The sequence below is a fragment of the Brachycentrus maculatus genome, unplaced genomic scaffold (genome assembly GCF_059751285.1).
Source record: "Brachycentrus maculatus isolate JH-2025_06_01 unplaced genomic scaffold, ASM5975128v1 h1tg000374l, whole genome shotgun sequence".
NCBI lineage: Eukaryota > Metazoa > Arthropoda > Insecta > Trichoptera > Brachycentridae > Brachycentrus > Brachycentrus maculatus.
This window is the reverse complement of record NW_028281123.1, coordinates 623,230-643,530: the sequence shown is the minus strand read 5'-3', so window position 1 is coordinate 643,530 and position 20,301 is coordinate 623,230. Positions and strand designations below refer to the sequence as shown.

Sequence of the window (20,301 nt, the reverse complement as noted above, 5' to 3'; positions counted from 1 at the left end):
CGGTTTGATTTTGACCCCAGATGAATACTAGTTTTAATCGTAGGGTGTACCGGGACGGTACCTGTTCACAAAGTTTTTACGTCAAATCAATGGTTATTTGTTTGCGTCATTTGAGGCATGTTTTTTATCTATGGAATGTGAACATAGTTGTTTTACCGACATTATTATTTTATTCTTTGATAACCCCGATTATATAAATTAGTTAGTCTGTGACCCCGATTTCATTCATATTTACGACCAGTTACGTGGTATAATATTTTAAAATAAAACTTTATTAAAGTGAAAATATAGGAAAACAGAATATAATGGCAATGGATGTAAGTTTACGATTTATTTGTATACATCTTTTTAGGGGGAATCTTCGAACTTGATTTGAAATAAATATTTACAAAATATTGTCATTTAAAAAAACTACACCCTAACTATAGATACCTTCGAAGTCAAATTCCTTCATTCTAAAATAAAACTTAAAAAATGTAAATCTTCGACTGCGCCTCCGATTTAACGAAGCTATTAAGTAAAAAAAATAATCTAATGTGAATTTTCACAATAACTTTATAATTAAATTGTTCACAATCCATTTGTTTTGTTCATTTATTTTATTATTTTATGTTGACAAAATATAACATGACAATTTCAGGAAGGTTTGATTGTATGTTACAGGGGAGGGCATATACATAAAATTACTTTTTATTTCAATTTATGTCATTTTTTAACCTGAAATTTACAACAATTTTTAACACATCTTTTCCTGTTCTGTTGAAAAATGTTTAAAAGTTGTTGTAAAAAGTAAATTTTACGGAGCACTTTTACTAAATAATTTTTTGATTTCAGGTGACCCAAATGAAAATGTTGAGGAAAATTGTAACCGAAATCAGAGGCTCTAACGCGTACGACGCTGGGATAGTGTACAAGCTACAAAACTATAATATGAGATTAATATATTTAGAGTTGTATCGTAAGGATATTTCGCATCTCTCTAAATTAGTTATATCTATTGTTTTCGTATGTATCAAATCATTACTAGGCAAATGGAAAGGTTTCTTCAAAAATGTTAGTGTAGAAGAAATTGTCAGGGAACTGGCAGACTACTTGAAGGTGAACATCTCGTTTGTGATAGCCAACGTCGATAGCACCATAGAAAAGTGCAAAAATATGGAATTCGGAGAAGAGAAAGTGTCGGTAGCGCTGGAATGTCCATATAAGTTGTTAAAGAACATAGTATTAATGGACATGTGTGAAATGCCTACACAAAAAAAGATTATCAATTGCACCATCCCAGGAAATGGAAAGTTGAATGTTTACAACTTCAGCGAAGTGATCAACTGGCCGTATATGGAAATCAGTATAGCATTTCCAAATTTTAATATAACACGGAAATTATTGAATCAATCCAAGTTTGAAATGGTAAAGTTAACCCCCGAATACAAAGCCGAAGTAGAAGCCAACACTACCCTGCTGATGTACGAGCAGATTTCCACCGTTACGCAATCCTTTCCCTCCTCATTCGTGTTGCAATTCTTGAAGCAAGTAAGCCAACTTATAAGAGTCTGTACGATATATCCCTTTTCTGTTAAATTCACGGCTTCTAACGTTATAACCGCTTTTGAAAAGGATATCGCTTTATGCACAAATGATATCGAAATCGATACAAAGTATTACGCAAATTTTAATAAATATCCGTACATTCGATACCTCGGCAAGTCCTCTAAAACCGTTACCGAACCTGCCATGAAATACGAAGACCAAATTGCTCTAGAAGAAAACTCGGAGAGCATTCGCTTAAAGCAAACATTTATTCCTAGTGTTATGATTATGATCTCAATGTTCGATATTACTTACGATTTGAATGAAAAAGGAGAGTATTCATTTAACATCCCCGATGATTTTGTAAAGACCCTTATATCTAAAAATATGATTTTCAAATGCTCACTGTGTGACGTTAAGTGCTTTGGTGTTTATGCCAAAAACACTTTGCAAACGCATCTAAATGTGGAACACGGGTTTGAGCCCAATTGGTATTGCGTCAAGTGCAAAAAGGAGTTTACCATGTCGTCACTCAGCTTAATGAGGTGGGATCACAAATGCAATTTTATCAACAAAAATACCACATGAAAAATGAACACTCCATTTCTTCTTCAAGGTTGCTCGTGTTCACTGTCATTCAGATGTTGATAGCATTTGCATCTTATCATATTGCTTGGGCTTCAAAGAGAATTGCAAACAACATATCCGCTTCTCATGTGGAGAATATGGAATCAACAAATTGCCTCCAGGCTCTTCTGTCAGTTGGCAGCTTCCTCGCATTCTCCGGAGTGAGGTCCGGGATCCGAACTTCAGCTGAGAACCACCCACGGAGGGTCAACAGTGGATGTCCCGAGTGATGGAAAAACAGCTTGTAAAAAAGGCAAACTTGATGGTGGATCTCGGGAGGCACGCATAGTTGTGACCGTGGGTTGCCGCATCCTACTCCGTATCTCCTCATTCTTCACAGTCAATCGTAAAATTCTTCGGAGACATCTATTCTCGTTGCCGAGTATAAAGCCGCTCTAGGCCTTATGTGCCATGTCTCACATCCGTAAAAAAAAAAAAAACCGCTTCCGTAGTGTAATGGTCAGCACGCTCGGCTACCGTTCTGGAGGTCCCGGGTTCGATTCCCAAGGGGGGTAAAATAAATATAAGTGATTTTTTCACTGTCATATTTATTCAATATTACCCTGGACTGGTACCTGAAGCGAAGGACTGATCACCTTTCCTTCATGTGATCAAGATAACACTGCGTTTATATGACGCAGTGCCCTATGCACCATTGGGGTGCGGATAAGGGTTTTATTATTATTATTATTTATTAAAGTGAAGTAAAAAACAAGTCAATTTTTTGAAGTAATAATCTGCAAAGCCTGTTGTAGAGGCTTTGTCCGCTGGTTTATAATCCAAACCAAGAAGGAAAATGCATCACTAACACCCAGATCTATCGAAAATAAATCTTTCTTGAATCAAGATTGCAATTTGGCGAAAGCGACTCCCGTGACTCCAGTTTTGTAGCCTACCTAATAACATTATCTATTATTATTTATACATTTTTTTCCACATCAAACACTGGTGACATGTGATTCTTGTGACTTATGATCCATCGGGTGTTAAATATATTTATTTAAATGGTTGGCCTTTTTTCACTATTTGTCCTATGATAACTATACATGCAGGTGTCCGCTGGTAGGTTTTACACTTTGAACTGAGCTCACAGAGGCAGCGAGGTATCACTCGGTTGTTTGGTTGCCATGAGACAGTTGAGGCGTATTTCGCGAGCAATATTTCAATTTACAACATTTTGAGTGTGTCCAAATATTTGTTCACAAAATCTGGATTATCTCCAATGAAAAGAGTTATTGTCATATTATTTTTTGATATGACAATAACTCTTACATAATTGAACATCCATATTGCATTAATTTTTTAAAGATGTATTTTTGCGCTGTTGTTGGATTCTTTTATGATTAAATATGTATGTACAACATTTTGAGTGTGTCCAAATACTTGATCACAAAATCTCCAATTACAGGAGTTATTTTCATATTATTTTTTGACATCTCATCAAAGATGAAGAAGAATATGGAAGTCTGGGCATTTACGGGGCTGACGACCGTCATAGGCTGGTTTAAGTGATCGCTTTACACACGTGTAACATTCACCAATTCTACCCATTATTGACAACCACGCTACTCAAATTCTTGGAAGTTCTATGTATATATATGAACCAATTTAGAAACCTTGTTCTTGAATCACTAGAACTTCACTAGACATCTATTGGTGAGATGTAAAGAAGCTTTTTATCAAGCAGAAACTCTTATATTAGTATGTGAGGTCTGAATAATGTAAATATGTATGTACTTGTTTATTCGTAAACTCTTGTAATAAGACAATCATAACTCACTAACTTTTAACGATGTATGCAAAAATAAATTACAGTAATAAACTAACTAACTAACTAACCATCACGCCGGTTCACCGCAGGGGTAGGCAGAGAGAATAGAGCGCCACACCACTCTGTCCTTGCAAACATTCTTCGCCTCTTCCACGTTCATGGATCTCTTCATACATACCCGCCGATTGTAACGACTCCTAACATGACCACTCTCAAGTATTTGGCATACCTGATCGTGCCATGTTTTTCTCGTAATTAGAATACATATAACGGATGTGATGCACTGGTGTGTTAACTTAGGGATTGGGAGATTACAGGCTATTTTTAACTTGGTAAATACTAATATTTATGGATCTTACATTTTAAATGATGTTGAAATGCATTGAAACATGTCACAATTGATTTTAACAAACAGTATTTGCTAGTAAAAGTTAAATACAAAATGGTATATATTGCTACAGGCGGTTGCCAATGAGAATATTCTTTTCATTATTGTTATTGGAGTAGATGTCATGACTGTTTCCTATTTCCCTAATGTTTGATAATAATGTTGAATACTTTGAAACAAGTGTTATTTACCAAGTTAAATATAAGTATAAAAAGGATAGATATTATAACAAAGCAACTGCTGGATAAATGAAATTATTTATATATTGTCGAGCATTTTATTCATGAGCCAAAGTAGATTTAGCATTATGTAATTTTTTCCAGAATTTAGTGATTCGGGGTAAGAGAATTATCAGATGTCTTAGATTTTGCATTTGTGTTGCCATCTTTCATTGGATAACTTCTCGGCAGTAAAAGCAGTGTCGCAGTTATAACAATACCAGTCGGGCTCCGGGCCGTGTTCATTAAACAGATGGGTTGCCAAGGAATAAGTTGCCAGGACGCCGACAAAATGCATATTACAAAGCGTGCACGTGAGCATCAACCACTCATTTCTCTTCAGAAACGTATGATTTACGAGGAAGTCGTACTTTTTAGGTTCGCGCTCATCGTACGAGACTCTGAACTGCTTCAAAGAGAACATTGTAACAGGATACAACATCTCCTGTAACCTGTATTCAGTGGGGTGGTCTTTAATCCGGATTTGCTCACTGAAGGCTATGGGATATTTGCCGGAATCGAGGTCTTGCTTTTGGCCGAGATAGCGCACGTAAGGGTATTCCGATATGGGAGCGTAGTATTCGACGTCGGTACTTATTTCATGCCAGCACAGTGTGAATCTTGACTTGAACTCTCTGAGAATCGTCAGCATCTCGTTTCTTTTTGTCGCGGTTATAAGTTTGGACGTCTCCGCGACATCCATAATCTGAGTTAAGTACTGCATAATAAAATCTCTGGAGAAAGCATCAGACTTTACTGCGGATTTGAACTTTAATTGAAGCGATTGAGGAGCCAAGAGAGGTCTGTAATCTTTGTGAAGTTTCATCAGTTTATACTTGGAAAAATGAGAACTTTTGAATGACATTTGGACGTTTGGGAGGGTCACGTTGACTGCGACATGCGGCCAGTTCATAATGTCGGAGATCTTGATGTGATTCGGTTGGAAGGAGCATTGGAATCGATTATTTCCCACATTAACAAATGTTGCATCATTTATAATTTCGTTGAGAAAGATTGTCTTCAGTTTTTTATATGAGCATTTTACCTCAGCACCACAATCCAGCTCGACAGTAGAGTAGCTTTGAACGATTTCTTTATTAGTAGACTTCTTTCTGAGCCTCTCGATCAATAAATTCTTAAATTGTAAAGCATATAACAAATTTTCTTTCAAGTATGGTTTCAGATCAGAAGTGTCCAAGGTTGTTATCGTTCTATTACTTGCAAAAATATTATTAAAATATTTTAAAAAGATTCTTTGGACAATATCTGTGGTTACCATTTCATCGATATCTTCAAAAAGTTGGATATGTGGGAAAATTTCTTTGAATATTTCTAAAAAAATTGGGTTGATTTTCTTACTAACCATGAAGTTCTGGAAAGTAATCTTGGTATTACAATGTTTTTGGCATTCTTTTATAAAATGGTCCAGTCGAGGGGTGGAGAAAGTTACTGGTAAGGTTACTGGAAAATAAAACACATTGATTACATATGTTTATATTTTTTAACTTGCCAGAATTATTTAAGTTTCAGAAAAAAAATTGTTTAAGGTGTAATGGAACATCCTAACTAATACCTCCAGGCACTTGAAATATTAAAAAGGAGAATGTTTTAATGCTTCACCATTGGATAATAAGTATTAATAATAAAACAATAACTAAAACAAAATTTCTTTACCAGAGTGTTCACTGTTGGATATGACGGTGACGCGATCTTCCATCTTATTTTAAGAAAATTATGAATACCAAACTATAACTTTATGCTGCTTAAGTATGAGGTGATTAATTTTAAATTTTAACGCACACGTCGTCGTCACAGACCATGTACTAATGTGCGGCAAAGACTTACTATCACATATTAAAGTCTGCTTGAGTCTAAAAGTCAAAAAAATATATACTAGGTTCAAACGAAGATTATATACTAGAAAGGCCTTCTTCTTTATGGCTTTTCACAGTCCCAAAGTGTACTAGTCAGTGACTAGTTATTTTTGATTTACACTTTTTATGATTAATTTTAAAATAGTATTCCTGTATTGTAGTACAGGTCGTCAACTTCATTTACTTTACAAAAAGTGACAGATTATAGCACAGACGCACAGACCGAGTACTATAGACAAATTAATTTAAAATTATGTTCACATGCATACGCGTCATCGCACTTGATTTTCGAATACGGAATTATAGGATTCCGAATTTGGCACAAGGTTTATATTTTGACGAGGAACATCGAAATCACACATATAAAATATTTCTTTTGAATTTTCATATAGGATATCGCCAGCATTGAGAGTCATAAATAAATAGGACAATCCATAATATAAATGGAAGAGAAGCATGGAGTAGGCAAAAGAAAGATGAAAATAGACTGAATGCGATCCCTCAGACGAATGTACACAAAACGATGTATGAAAGATGTTTGAATGGTGAAATAAGGAAATGATGCAAGGCTGAGATAAGAATTTTCGATAAAATCAAAAAAGGTGTGTTGAGATGGTTTAGACATGTAAAACAGATGAGCGAGAGGAGAGCGGTAAAACAAATTAATGAGGCAAATGTAGTTGGAAAAAGAAGCAGAGAAAGATCAAGGAAAACTTGGCATGATCATGTTTATCAAAAAATTGGAAGTTGCCAGGTCAGGAGTACAAATAATCGGCGGATATTTATAAGGAAATGCATGAATGTGGAAGACACGAAGAGTTTTTGCAAAAAGGAGTGGTATGAAATGATAAATTAGCGTAAAACATTTTCCTAATAAGAACTGAAAAAGCAACAATTTTAGAAGACACTGAGAAAAAAAAAGTGTTTTTTTAAAATTATTCAATTAAAAAAAACAAGTAACTCTGAAATCTAGCTACGGTTATTGAACACCGCTTTTCATGACTACTCAGGCTTCAACTTTTTAAGTTTTATAGCCTATGCCTACTCGAGTGGATTTACTCTGTAATTTCACGTACCTACCTAATTCATGGGTGAAAATTCTAGACAAAAACATTCAACAAACAGTATTATACAATCTATGGAGTCGCCTACCTGTCTTTTAATTTAAATTAAGTTCTTTTCCCGCCATATTAAACGTCAACATGACATTCAACTGTAATCTGAGGTTTTTAGTCATCAGCTCGTTTACATTATATATATATACATTAGAAGTCTGTAGTTTACGGCTTACATAACTATCTTATATTTTCGGTGCATAATTTATAAACGTGTAAAAAATCTTATATTGTGTTAAATTTTTAATCGTGACCGGCGTCAAACACCGTCCGAGACTCCGTCTAACATTGTTGGATTTCATTTAAAAATGAATGCCGTTTCTAATGAAATAATTTAACAACACGCTCAATAATTTGGATTTCTTATTCGACATAGAGAAGGGGTTTGATATATAACTGAGCACACGTTATGTTTTATACTGTATACAAGTAATTACGGGATTACAATGTTCATTAGTTGTATGCTAAGCTCTGCTCATTCGGTTTTCGGCTTTCGCAAGGGGAGTCGTGAAGTTTGCCGCCGGCGTTTGTTGGTTTTAATTGATTTTACGCAGTAAGTCAAAATGCAGGAGTGGTTGAAGGTCTCTTTGCTGCTGTGCACTTTCGGACTCGTTAGGGAAATTCGACCTTCTGAACCTTATGTGTCCGAATTTTTGTTGGGACCGTGGAGGAATATAACTGAAGAAACGCTCAATAAGGACGTTTATCCCGTGGGGACGTATTCGTACTTATCGCAGCTTTTTATTGTGTTCCTAGCTACGGATTATTTAAAATATAAACCATTTATCATCTTGTCAGGTAAGTTGAGTTTTTAAATACAATTTTTTTTTCATATATCTTGTCCATTTTTTTTTCATACATCTTGTCGGAGTCCTGGTTCCAACTCTAATGTATGGAAGTGAAACATGGAGTTGGCAAAAGAAGGATGAAAGTAGACTGAATGCAGTCAAAATGCGATCTCTCAGAAGAATGTGTGACAAAACGATGTATGATAGATGTTCGTATGGTGAAATAAGGAAGGAATGCAAAGCTGAGATAAGCATTATCGATAAAATTAAGAAAGGTGCGTTGAGATGGTTTGGACATGTAGAAAGTATGAGTGACGAAAGAACGGTAAAACAAATTTATGAGGCGAATGTAATTGGAAAAAGGAGCAGAGGAAGACCGAGAAGAACATGGCATGATCAGGTATGCCAAATACTTGAAAGTGGTCAGGTTAGGAGTCGTAACAATCGGCTGATATGTATGAGGAGATGCATGAACGTAGAAGAGACGAAGAATGTTTGCAAAGACAGAGTGGTGTGGCATTCTATTCTCTCTGCATACCCTCGCGGAGAAGCAGTGTGATGGTTAGTTAGTTAGTTATATCTTGTCCGCCTCCACAGTGTAATGGTCAGCTTGGCTACTGTGGCTTGCCTCCAGCATGCCACAGTACCCAACATATTTAACAACGGACATTTAGAAAAACCATTTACTTGTGTATTTATTATAATGATTAAAGAAAACACTTTGTTTTTTACCACTTGAGTTTTATTATAGACTACATGTTTCAGAAGTTAAACTTCCATCATTCAGGTCTGTATAATAACTAAAATATAAAATATAAAATTGTTCTATAAATAAGGAGAGGGGAAAGTAAGGGGAAAATTTAGAAATCCAAAAAAACCTGAATTCTAATAATAATTTATTAAATAATATATTGTTTCAAAATTCTTCACCATTGCTTTCCATTTTTCCTTTGTTTTCAAACTCCGTCCCTTGACTAACCCCTTCCCCTTACTTTCCCCTCTCCTTATTTATAGAACAATTTTATACTTTATATTTTAGTTATTATACAGACCTGAATGATGGAAGTTTAACTTCTGAAACATGTAGTCTATAATAAAACTCAAGTGGTAAAAAACGAAGTGTTTTCTTTAATCATTGTAACATGTCTTACCACAAAGTTAATGCCGAAACAATAAATAAAATAAATGTGTATTTATTAGTTGTAAATTATTATCAATTGCCTTTTTAATTTCTAATATTTGTAAGTAATCTAATTTAAGTCCTCTATTGCATGTGTGTAATATATTTGTCCGCCTCCGTATTGTAATGGTCAGCACGCTTGGCTACCGTTCTGGAGGTCCCGGGTTCGATTCCCAAGGGGGGTAAAATAAATATAAGTGATTTTTTCACTGTCGTATTTATTCAATATTACCCTGGACTGGTACCTGAAGCGGAGGGCTGATCACCTTTCCTTCATGTGTAAACCATCAAGATAACACTGCGTTTATATGACGCAGTGCCCTATGCACCATTGGGGTGCGGATAAGGGTTTTATTATATTTTAATATATTTAGACCTTTATTTTTATCAAATGAGAGATTTTTTCTATTAGGTGTTTGGCAAATTCAGAATAATTATTATTATTCAGACATCTTGTATGCTCTTTACAATTAAATTAAATTAAATTATTTGTTTTATTTTTTTTTCTTAGGTGAATAAATTGACTTCATGCTATTCGACTTGTGTATTTTAGGCTCAGATTCGAAGCGATGTATTTATATTTATTTAAACAAAGTAATAAAACAACGGTTGCATTATTTTACTTGGCACATACTGAACAAAAGCTTCCATCATAAATTTAAATATTTATTTATAAAGAACACTGGTTGCTCGTTCGTATACAACGTACGTTTTGGGAGTGTCCAAAGCCTTGTTCACAAAACTGGGTTCCTTTACCTAGGAGTTATTTTTACATTTTGAAAATCTCAACACAGATGAAGAAGAATATGGATGTCTGGTTACCCCGTAAATGCCCAGACTTCCATATTATTTTTTCATTAATTGATTCCGCAGTCACTTTGTGGTAAAATCTATCCATTTTGAATTAATGTTTTACTTAGTAAATACCACTATTTCTTAAAATCTACTGTGAAACGTGTTTTGATGCATTCCGCATCATTTTCAAACACCGTATGTGAAGCTTATTCTAAATTTTAGAGTTGGGTCCTTGGGACGTTGAAGGTTGAAGAGGGGGTAGTAGCTGTTATGGTATGACTTCCAGAAAATTCAAAACAGGAATCAGGGAACATGAATTATGTTTGAGAAATAATCATTTTTCGGAATTCGCTAACCATTTAATAGATAATGATCACAAATTTAACCACAATAACGTAGAAATCCTAAAAATAATTAATACATAAAGCCATAAACTGCAACATTTTGAAACAATAGAAATTCATAAAAATATAAATAACAATAAACCCATAATTAACAATATGACAATGACTAAAGCCTCCCGCCTATTGTCTATGTTCCCACTGATAAGAAATAAAAATTAAATTAATAAATAAAAATAAGAAACAGCTACTACCCCCTCTTCAACCTTTAACGTCCCAAGGACCCAACTCTAAAATTTCGAATTAGCTTCACCTACGGTGTTTGTAAATGATGCGGAATGCATCGAAACACGTGTCACAGTAGATTTTAACAAATAGTAGTATTTAATAAGTAAAACATTAATAAAAAATTCCATATTCTTCTTCATCTGTGTTGAGATGTCAAAAAAATAACTCCTACAATTGGAGATATTCCAGATTTGTGAACAATTATTTGGACACACTAAAAAATGCTGTAATTTGATCTAATCTGAAACTTTCATTTTAACTTTGATGCTATTTTCACATAGAGACAATACTTCGCAGACTTGGGACAGAGATAAGGAAGATTATTATCGAAAATAAAAAGATTATAATTATTGTATAAGCATAGCTGTTTTGAGATGACGGTAATTAAAGCAAGTACGGTCTATTCACATTTACTATACACTTGTCTTATCGGATGATTATCAAATCGTAATTTATAATTAAAATGTAACTTTGTTTTAAAATCACTGTAAATATTTTATTATAACTTAATTATAATGTCCACCGGTTTCGAAGCTAAACGCTTCTTTATCAAGACTGATTAATACTATTATTATTATTATAGTTATATATTATTATTATTATTATAGTATTAATCAGTCTTGATAAAGAAGTGGTTAGCTTCGAAACCGGTAGACATTATAATTAAGTTATAATAAAATATTTATAGCGATTTTAAAACAAAATTACGTTTTAGCCAAAAAATGGAAAATCGCAAAGTTAGCGCTTCAAATGTAAATTAGATTATCAAATCCTCTACTTGCTTAGTGATATAGCTTTTAAACTACAATAAAATTTTAATTTTTGTATATTATACAACATATATTTTCACATATAAAAACGATGTATGATAGATGTTCGAATGGTGAAATAAGGAAAGAATGCAAGGCTGACATACGCATTATCGATAAAATTAAGGTGTGTTCGTTAACTTGGCACAATCCGTTTTATCAAATACTTGAAAGCGGTTGGGTTAGGGAGTCCGGAAGATCGGCGGGTATGTATGAGGAGATGCATGCATGTGGAAGAGGCGAAGAATATTTGCAAAGACAGGGTTGTGAATAAGTATTTGGACGCACTCAAAATTTTGTCAACATGATATCTATCAGAAATTTCCGTTGCAGGATTTTGCGGGATTATTGTGTATTCCATTCTGCTTTGGACAGAGAGTTTGGCATGGCTGCAAGCTTCACAGTTCTTCTATGGCCTCTACATAGCCACAGAAGTTGCCTATTACACCTATATGTACGCTAAGGTATGTCCGCTCACATGTTAGTACCTACCGCAACTATGCGGAATACATTGTACTTGTAAATGCAGGCAATTTGCTCTCCATCGAGCATAAATCTGACCTGATAAATAAATAAACACAACTAATTGAGATGATGAATCATCTGAATCCAGGTGGATGCTGACAGATATGACAAGGTGTCAAGTTGGAGCAGAGCCGCGGCACTGGTGGGGAGATTCATCTCGGGAGTCATGGGGCAACTTCTCGTGTTATTCAGCCTCATGGATCTTCGCCAACTCAACTACATAACCTTATCAAGTAAGCTTAATAATGTATGGTAGTGAAAAACTGTTTGACCACCCTACCTTCGGGTTATTTTCTGAGTTAATTCTGTAGAAAAAAATTACCTTTTATAAATAGATTTTTTTTGCCAAATAGGTGCTTTTAGCACGGAACTGTTGTACTTTTTCGTTAGCGTGTTCCCTCTCTCTGTCTCGCATTAAATATTTTTGGCACAGGGTTAGCGCAATGATGCGGAAAAAAATGCATATCACGTACGTTCGTATGTGTTAGGTATGCGAGGTTAATTCAAAGACTATATGTTAGACATTAATTACTTATTATTTTTTGACATCTCATCAAAGATGAAGAAGAATATGGAAGTCTGGGCATTTACGGGGCTCCCCGCCGCGTAAATGCCCAGACTTGCATATTATTCGTTATCTTTGATGAGATGTCAAAAAATAATATGAAAATAACTCCTGTAATTGGAGATAATCCAGATTTTGTGAACAAGTATTTGGACACTTTCAAAATGTTGTAAATAAATTATCTGGTCAAATTGTAAGCTTAAATAATAAAAATGAAAATGATATTTTCTGGCGTTTCTCATGTGTGTGATTATAATCCAGGATTCGGACCTCACATACTAATAAAAGAGTTTCTGCTCAATAAAAAGCTTCTTTTCATCTCACCTATAGATATCTCTGGTGAAGTTCTAGTAATTCAAGAATAATGTTTAAAAATTTGGTTCATATACAAAGAACTTCAAAGAATTGGAGTAGTGTGGTTGTCAATAATGGGTAGAATTGGTGAATGCTACACGTGTGTAAAGTGATCACTTAAACCGGCCTATGACGGTCGTCAGCCCTGTAAATGCCCAGACTTCTATATTCTTCTTCATCTTTGATGAGATGTCAAAAAATAATGTGAAAATAACTCCTGTAATTGGAGATAATCCAGATTTTGTGAACAAGTATTTGGACACACTCAAAATGTTGTAAATTAACTATCTAAGTTTGTTTCAATTTAAAAATTTGCTTAAATTATTTAAAGAAAAAACCAGATCTAAGTACCTTCTTCTTTTAAACCAAGGGCGGCCAACCCTTTGACTTTGAAAAACTTTTTGTCATTATTATTTCTTTTAGCCCAGGTATTGAGTATTATATGGGCCGTGCTGCTGCCTTCGGTGAAAAGGAGCATATATTTCCATAGAGAAGTCGCCGTTCCACTAACTGCTCCTCCCACTTCTCCCCCTCCAGCCAACAATCAGGTATTAAAACCAAACATGTCCTAGTTTTAAATTTTGTCGTATTAAATTATTCCCCGCAACGTCTAGACATCTCGGAGATATTGTCTGGTGCAACAAACACTCGAGAACTGACAGTAATATTTTATAGATTTTGCGTTTGATTTGTAGAACTCCATGTTATTATACAGACCTGAATGATGGAAGTTTAACTTCTGCAACATGTAGTCTATAATAAAACTCAAGTTGTAAAAAACGAAGTGTTTTCCATTTTAATTTATGTATCAAATGTTAAATCAAATACTGATTTTTTGAGTCTACTAAGTTATATTTTATTATTTAAAAAAACATAAAAGTCCATTTTGTGACAATTGTTTCACCTAGTTATGGCATTTTCAAACGAATGTGAAGATTAAATGGACTGACGGTCCTTATAAAGCTATACAATTCTAGGTACTTAGGTAATACCAGCATTATCTCCACCATCTGCAGTTGAATATCCACATTGACGGGACCTTAACAAGCTGTTCCCCGGCATTACCATTACACAGTGAGGCGTCCTGTCCAGCATCTTGGCCATGCTCCAGAACAAGAAGACCGAGAAGAAAGCGCAACAATACGGCGGCTCCACTTTCCTGCCTATAGACGATTGACGACGTTTTTCATTAATATTTGTTTTTAATTTTCTCTCATTATCATTTTCATATCATAATCCATACCTGTATAAGCGCCCTTGAGGTAGTTTTTTTTACGAAAATGGCGCTTTATAAATCATCCAAGATTATTATTATTATTATTAATAATTTTGACATGTGCAGTAATAATTTACGGGAGACAACAATTGTTAATGGGGCATGTAGGTACGTATACTTATATTTATTTTCGGGGAAAGGAAGAATTTATTGACATGGTATTATGGGACCATTCATGTTTTTATAGCTTAAGATTTAAGGATTTTTTTTAAAACAATAAAATACAACTTAGTTGACTCAAGAAATCAGTATTTGATTTAACATTTAATGCATAAACCTGAGGGTAAGGTATGAATCTAGAAGGAGACCAATCATGCATGGTAGAAAGAAGATCCAACAGGAACAAAAATTTCCTCAAAATATCTGAAATGCAGATCTTAACACATTGTTTGCGAAAAACGCTTAACCTTTTAACCGCGTTCACTTTGTTCCTAACAGACGCCCGTGCGCGGCGGTATTTCGCCATTTTTTAAATGATTACTTTTATCATGTATTTAGTTAAGAAACGATTTATTTTCCTAAACAAAAACGTTCAATGGAATTCATTGTGCCTTTTTGGTACTCTATAATACACTCGTGTCACATTATTCTTGAAATATATCGTAATATAAACAAATAAGATCGTAACATAAATAAATCAAAGCATGCATCGTGTGTCACTCTTACCCACTGGCTATGCGTAGCGGCGAGAGTGAGACAGATATAGGGCATGATTATGGCGCGGACTAATTACCGACCGCAAGAAAAATCAGGGATCTGTTCTTTTATTTATCCTTGTGATGTTACAAATTATTAGTCAGATATTTCAACAGATGTCATAAGGCCAAGGATTGACTTATTATTTTATCCAAAGTTCCACACCATGAAAAAATCCCTCCAAGTTGAACTGAGTTTCGAAACTTGGAGTAAAGTAAAAACACAAACGGTTATGTCAGCCGCGTACAGGGAATGTTTTATGAAAACACATACGGTTATGCGAGCCGCGTGGATCCGGTTAAAGGCGTCTTTTATATGCTGTTGGTAGAGAGCAGGAGACGTTTATAAGCTTTCTATTTGCTTACTTTTGGTAGAGCGTGAGAGACGCTAAAAAACATTGTACATATCAGAATTGGGTTTGCGGTTACCTGTATTAATTTACCCGTAGGGTTATCTTATTTTATTTTAATTTTATTTACGTCTAATGTCTTTAACAAAATTAACAAAAAAATTCTAATAGCAATAAAGAATAGACTTGTAAAAATCATCTTTTAAAATAATCATCACTATCAAAAATAATAGACTTTCAAAACAATTTGTCACATAAATGACTGTTACATATTATACTAGAAAAAAATCTGGAAAGACTTTCAGATTGGTGCATTACAAATAAACTTTATCTAATCTCACAAATATGGCAAATTATGAGATTCTATAAAAACAAGAAACCATTATTTTTTATTACTCAATTAATACAAAGTATACCTCGAATCGGTATTAGAAATATAAGATCTGGGTATAACCTTATAAGCGTTCTATTTGCTTACTTTTGGGTGCGAGACCCCAAAAAACATTGTACAGACGGAAATAAGGTTTGCGATTATTTGTGATTAGTATACGACTCTAATTAGTATACTAATTATAGTCGGAGTTGATGTACGGAGGCGTCCGCCTTCGTAGTGTAATGGTCAGCATGCTCGGCTACCGTTCTGGAGGTCCCGGGTTCGATTCCCAGGGGGGGTCAAATAAATATAAATGATTTTTTCATTGTAATATTTATTCAATATTAATGGTCTGGTACCTGAAGCGGAGTGCTGATCACCTTTCCTTCATGTTTAAACGATCAAGATAACACTTCGTTTATATGACGCAGTGCCCTATGCACCATTGGGGTGCGGGTATGGGTTTTCTCTCTCTCTGATGTAAAACCGACCGAAAACAATGTGTTAATTGAACAGGCCACGTACTACTACAAAGTAATGAGTCATTTTATGTTTTTAGCTGAATGCTCTGCAGTTGCTATGGGAGCACGCTCGGTCCGCATACACCAGACCCGTGGTGCTAGGCTGGTCACTTTGGTACGCGGCTTCTATGGCCGGATTCCTCCAAGTCCAGTCCTACATGCAGTTACTGTGGCAGGACATACAGCCCGATCAAAAGGTCAACTATTATTATTTATTTTTTAAAAATTACATATTTTTTGAACCACCCTTTCTTTGGGTTATTATTAAAAAGCTAGGTAAAAAATCTTATTTTTTTCATAAGATTTCTCAATAACATACTTATTTGTTGCTGCAAACCAATCCACAAGATTGAAACCATAGAAAAAAGACCCATTTATGACCTTTTTTATATCCTTTGCAAGTCAGAGGCTCTCAACAAAACTTGTTGCCAGATAATTTTTGTACTAACGCACTTCGGACAGGACAGGTATTTCTAAGGACGGGAAGGGTATTTTTACCTTCTGCACCGGCCTCATTTCAAAGTCAGTGTACGAGACGTCTTCCGTCCGCACAAGACTGTATAATTTCTGGTCTCCTCTGCGGCGCAGGAAGGGGCAAGTCCCGGCGGTTTGGCGGTGGCGTAAATACCGCTTGATGACGCGATGGCCGCAACCGCTGTACCCAGTTGTAAGCTGGGTACAAAGCGCTGCACCGACAAGTCAACCTCTATAGCCCTGAAAAGGGCTTTCTGAAACAGGTCCGTGAATCGGTGCAAAGAGGCGAAGCGGTTCAGGCTGGCGGCGCTGCGAGGTTTCAGAGATCGGGAGCGGAGGAGTAAAAACAAGTTTCGGTGTTAGAACTGAACTGATTTATTATCGCAATATATTGCCGTTATGTATACACAAAATGTCTAACACATGCGATTTTTGGTCGGCCCGAAGATCAACATGCACTAAAGGTTTCAACACAGACATGTTAAACATGCACTAGTGCATGTTTAACCCCGGCTCGTAACGCAAATATTGAGAATATATCAAAATGTTATATTTTCGAGTTAACGTTTTTTGCCAGTACACCTACAATATATCAATCAACGCAATTTGGCATATTGAGGTTTCTTTCCTCATGTTTTCTTGTGCTCCTTCCAGAACCTGTACAACGGCTCCGTAGAGGCCATCCTGACGGTGCTGGGCGCCCTGGCAGCCCTGGCGGCGGGCCGGCCCTCCGTCCGGCCGGGCCGCGCGGCCATGCCCTTCCTGCCTTCGCTGGCGGCTGTGGGGCAGGCGGGCGGCGCGGTGGCGGCCACGCTGGCCACCCAGCTCTGGGTCAGCTACCTGGGCTACATCGTTCTGGGAGTCATCTACCACTACATGATCACCCTCACGAGGTATTATTCATTTTATACTTAAAGTCCGCCTCCGTAGTGTAATGGTCAGCACGCTCGGCTACCGTTCCGGAGGTCCCGGGTTCGATTCCCAAGGGGGGTAAAATAAATATAAGTGATTTTTTCACTGTAATATTTATTCAATATTAACATGGACTGGTACCTGAAGCGGAGGGCTGATCACCTTTCCTTCATGTGTAAACGATCAAGATAACACTGCGTTTATATGACACAGTGCCCTATGCACCATGGGGGTGTGGATAAGGGTTTTATTTTATATATATACTTAAAATATAAAGTCTTCTTCTTCTTCTTTTTGTAGATCCTAGGGATCTGTTTGTGCCTCCGCATGTCGCTCTTGGGATGTCGACTCCCAGCTGTCTTTCCGTCTTTTCGGAGGTCTGCCTGGGGGTCTGGGTCCTTCAGGGTTGCCTTGGAGGGCGATACGTGGAAGTCTGTCTTCTGATATTCTGTTGATATGTTCCTTCCAGTATCGCCTTCGTTGTCGTCCCCACCTCACGATATCCTCCGTCTTACACATGCTTCGAATGTCGGTATTTCTTACTCGGTCTCGCAATGTGTTTCCGGTTATGGATCGGAGAGTCTTCATCTCGGAGGTTCGAAGTCGAGATTTTGTTCTGGAAGTATCTGCTCTTGCCTCAATCCCATAAGTGGCTATTGGTCGAACACATGTTTTGTATATTTTCCTTTTACTTTCTTAATAATATATACAATATATTTAAATATAATGTAAGTGGAAAAAAGTAAGTTAGGATAGGCACTGCTTTTCTGCCTATATAGAAGGCACGCCCTTGCCTGGACCTGAAGCGGAGGGCTGATCACCTTTGAGGTCCCGGGTTCGATTCCCAGGGGGAGTCAAATAAATATAAGTGATGATATAAGGGCTGATCACCTTTCCTTCACATGTTAATGATCATAATAACACTGCATTTATATGATGCTGTGCCCTATGCACCGTTGGGATGCGGATAAGACTTTGAATAAATCCCATCAACTGGCAGATTCTTGCGAATGTTTATACTGATAAAGGATCCTTGTTGGATGCTTCTTCTCCGTATTATTCCCCATTACTGAGGGTTGTGCCCCTTGTCGAAGCAATGACTCTTCTCCAGCTATCTTCAACCACCAACTTGCCTTAACTTGATCAGTCCACCGTGTGGGGATCTTCCTCTCCTTCTCTTCCCCTCCAGGCTACCGATCACAACCAGTCGTTCCAGGCTATATTTATTGCCACGCGCAACATGCCTAAATAACTGAAGAATCCGTCGGGTACAGACATTGGCCAGAGTCAAGCCAACGCAAGATTGTTGGATGTAAACATGTTGAATTAAATTTTTGTTTTTTTTTTTGGACAGCGCCGAAATTGCCCGTAATTTGGTGTACGACAGCTGCTTTGGTTTGGTGTTTGGCATCAACACGCTGTTTGCCGTCATTCTCCAGTCCATCCTGACCCTGGTGGTCATCTCGGAACACGGGCTGGAGCTGGATATCCGCGGCCAGTATCGAGCCTACGCGGTCTGCTACGTGATCCTAGGCGTCATCATCTTCATGTTGTGGCTCGGTCTGGTTGTGCGTAACCACCGACGCAGGGCAAAACAGACAGCGGAAGACAATGCGGAACCGTCGTAAAACAAAATAGTATTAAATAAATGTATTTAAGAAGGATGAAAGTACACTGAATGCAGTCGAAATTCGATCTCACAAAAGAATGTGCGACAAAATGATGTATGATAGATGTTCTAATGGTGAAATAAGGAAAGAATGCAAGGCTGAGATAAGCATTATTTATCGATTTATTGTAACTGCAGACAGTTGGTAGAATTCCATGTTGAATTTTTGGGTAATATATCCAAAATCAAACAAGGTTTATTGGACTGAATTCTATATTTATTTATGTATATGTTAATACGTGACGCGTTTCGTCTTATTAAGACATTATCAAACACTCGAGTGTTTGATAGTGTCTCAATAAGACGAAACGCGTCACGTATTAACATATATGGTACATAAATAAATGTGGAATTCAATCCAATAAACCCTATTTAATTTTGGATATATTACCCAACAATTATTTATCGAATTAACACACTTCGGATGGGAAAGGTATTTCTACCCGTTGGGTCGATTAATGCTTAAGGACGGGATCGGTATTTTTACCTTCTGCGCCGGCCTCATTCAAAGTCAGAAAAGAAGGAATTCAATATTTAATGTTTTGTGTGAATATTATGTACCCATCGCTTTGTTAAGGTCTTGACTATATGTACACAAATATCAAATCGTCGCCAGCGGTCCGCAGGAGTGAAAAACACCCGTCCTAAGTGTATTAATAGGTCACCCCCCCCCAGTGGTGACAAGGATAAAATACCACTAATGACAAGGTCAAAAGTATTAGTAATTTGCATTCATGCAACTCCAAAGTATTATCAAATAGAAGTATATATTAGTGTAATACTACATAATTAGTTCCTCAAATGTAAAGATAAGCTCCCGATTTTAGCTTGTTCCTTATTTACTTATAATAATAAAATATTATCAT

At 36.3% G+C, this 20,301-nt stretch overlaps 2 protein-coding genes and 1 long non-coding RNA gene across 3 annotated transcripts; 2 read left to right on the top strand and 1 right to left on the bottom strand.

The window, feature by feature from the left end:
- The first annotated feature begins 112 nt into the window (after positions 1-112).
- LOC148303283 (uncharacterized) lies at positions 113-3,600 on the top strand. The gene is made up of 2 exons (XM_088270187.1): positions 113-317; positions 835-3,600. The coding sequence occupies exons 1-2, from the start codon at positions 306-308 to the stop codon at positions 2,113-2,115; spliced, it is 1,293 nt and encodes a 430-aa protein (XP_088126313.1). The 5' UTR covers positions 113-305; the 3' UTR covers positions 2,116-3,600.
- A 976-nt stretch (positions 3,601-4,576) lies between these two features.
- Positions 4,577-6,602, bottom strand: LOC148303282 (uncharacterized). Its single transcript, XR_015838497.1, has 2 exons — positions 6,206-6,602; positions 4,577-5,992 (listed from the first exon to the last, which is right to left on the bottom strand). It is a non-coding gene; the product is annotated as an uncharacterized LOC148303282 (long non-coding RNA).
- A 1,034-nt stretch (positions 6,603-7,636) lies between these two features.
- On the top strand, positions 7,637-19,954 carry LOC148303281 (thiamine transporter 1-like). Its single transcript, XM_088270224.1, has 7 exons — positions 7,637-8,318; positions 12,055-12,185; positions 12,335-12,479; positions 13,589-13,713; positions 16,419-16,577; positions 17,509-17,747; positions 19,121-19,954. The coding sequence occupies exons 1-7, from the start codon at positions 8,084-8,086 to the stop codon at positions 19,392-19,394; spliced, it is 1,308 nt and encodes a 435-aa protein (XP_088126350.1). The 5' UTR covers positions 7,637-8,083; the 3' UTR covers positions 19,395-19,954.
- The last annotated feature ends 347 nt before the right edge of the window (positions 19,955-20,301 follow it).

Coding starts and splice junctions, on each gene's coding strand:
- LOC148303281 (XM_088270224.1), top strand. CDS start 8,084: ATGCAGGAGTGGTTGAAGGTCTCTTTGCTGCTGTGCACTTTCGGACTC. Junction 12,186..12,334: donor ACACCTATATGTACGCTAAG/GTATGTCCGCTC, acceptor ATCTGAATCCAG/GTGGATGCTGACAGATATGA. Junction 13,714..16,418: donor CCCCTCCAGCCAACAATCAG/GTATTAAAACCA, acceptor TTATGTTTTTAG/CTGAATGCTCTGCAGTTGCT.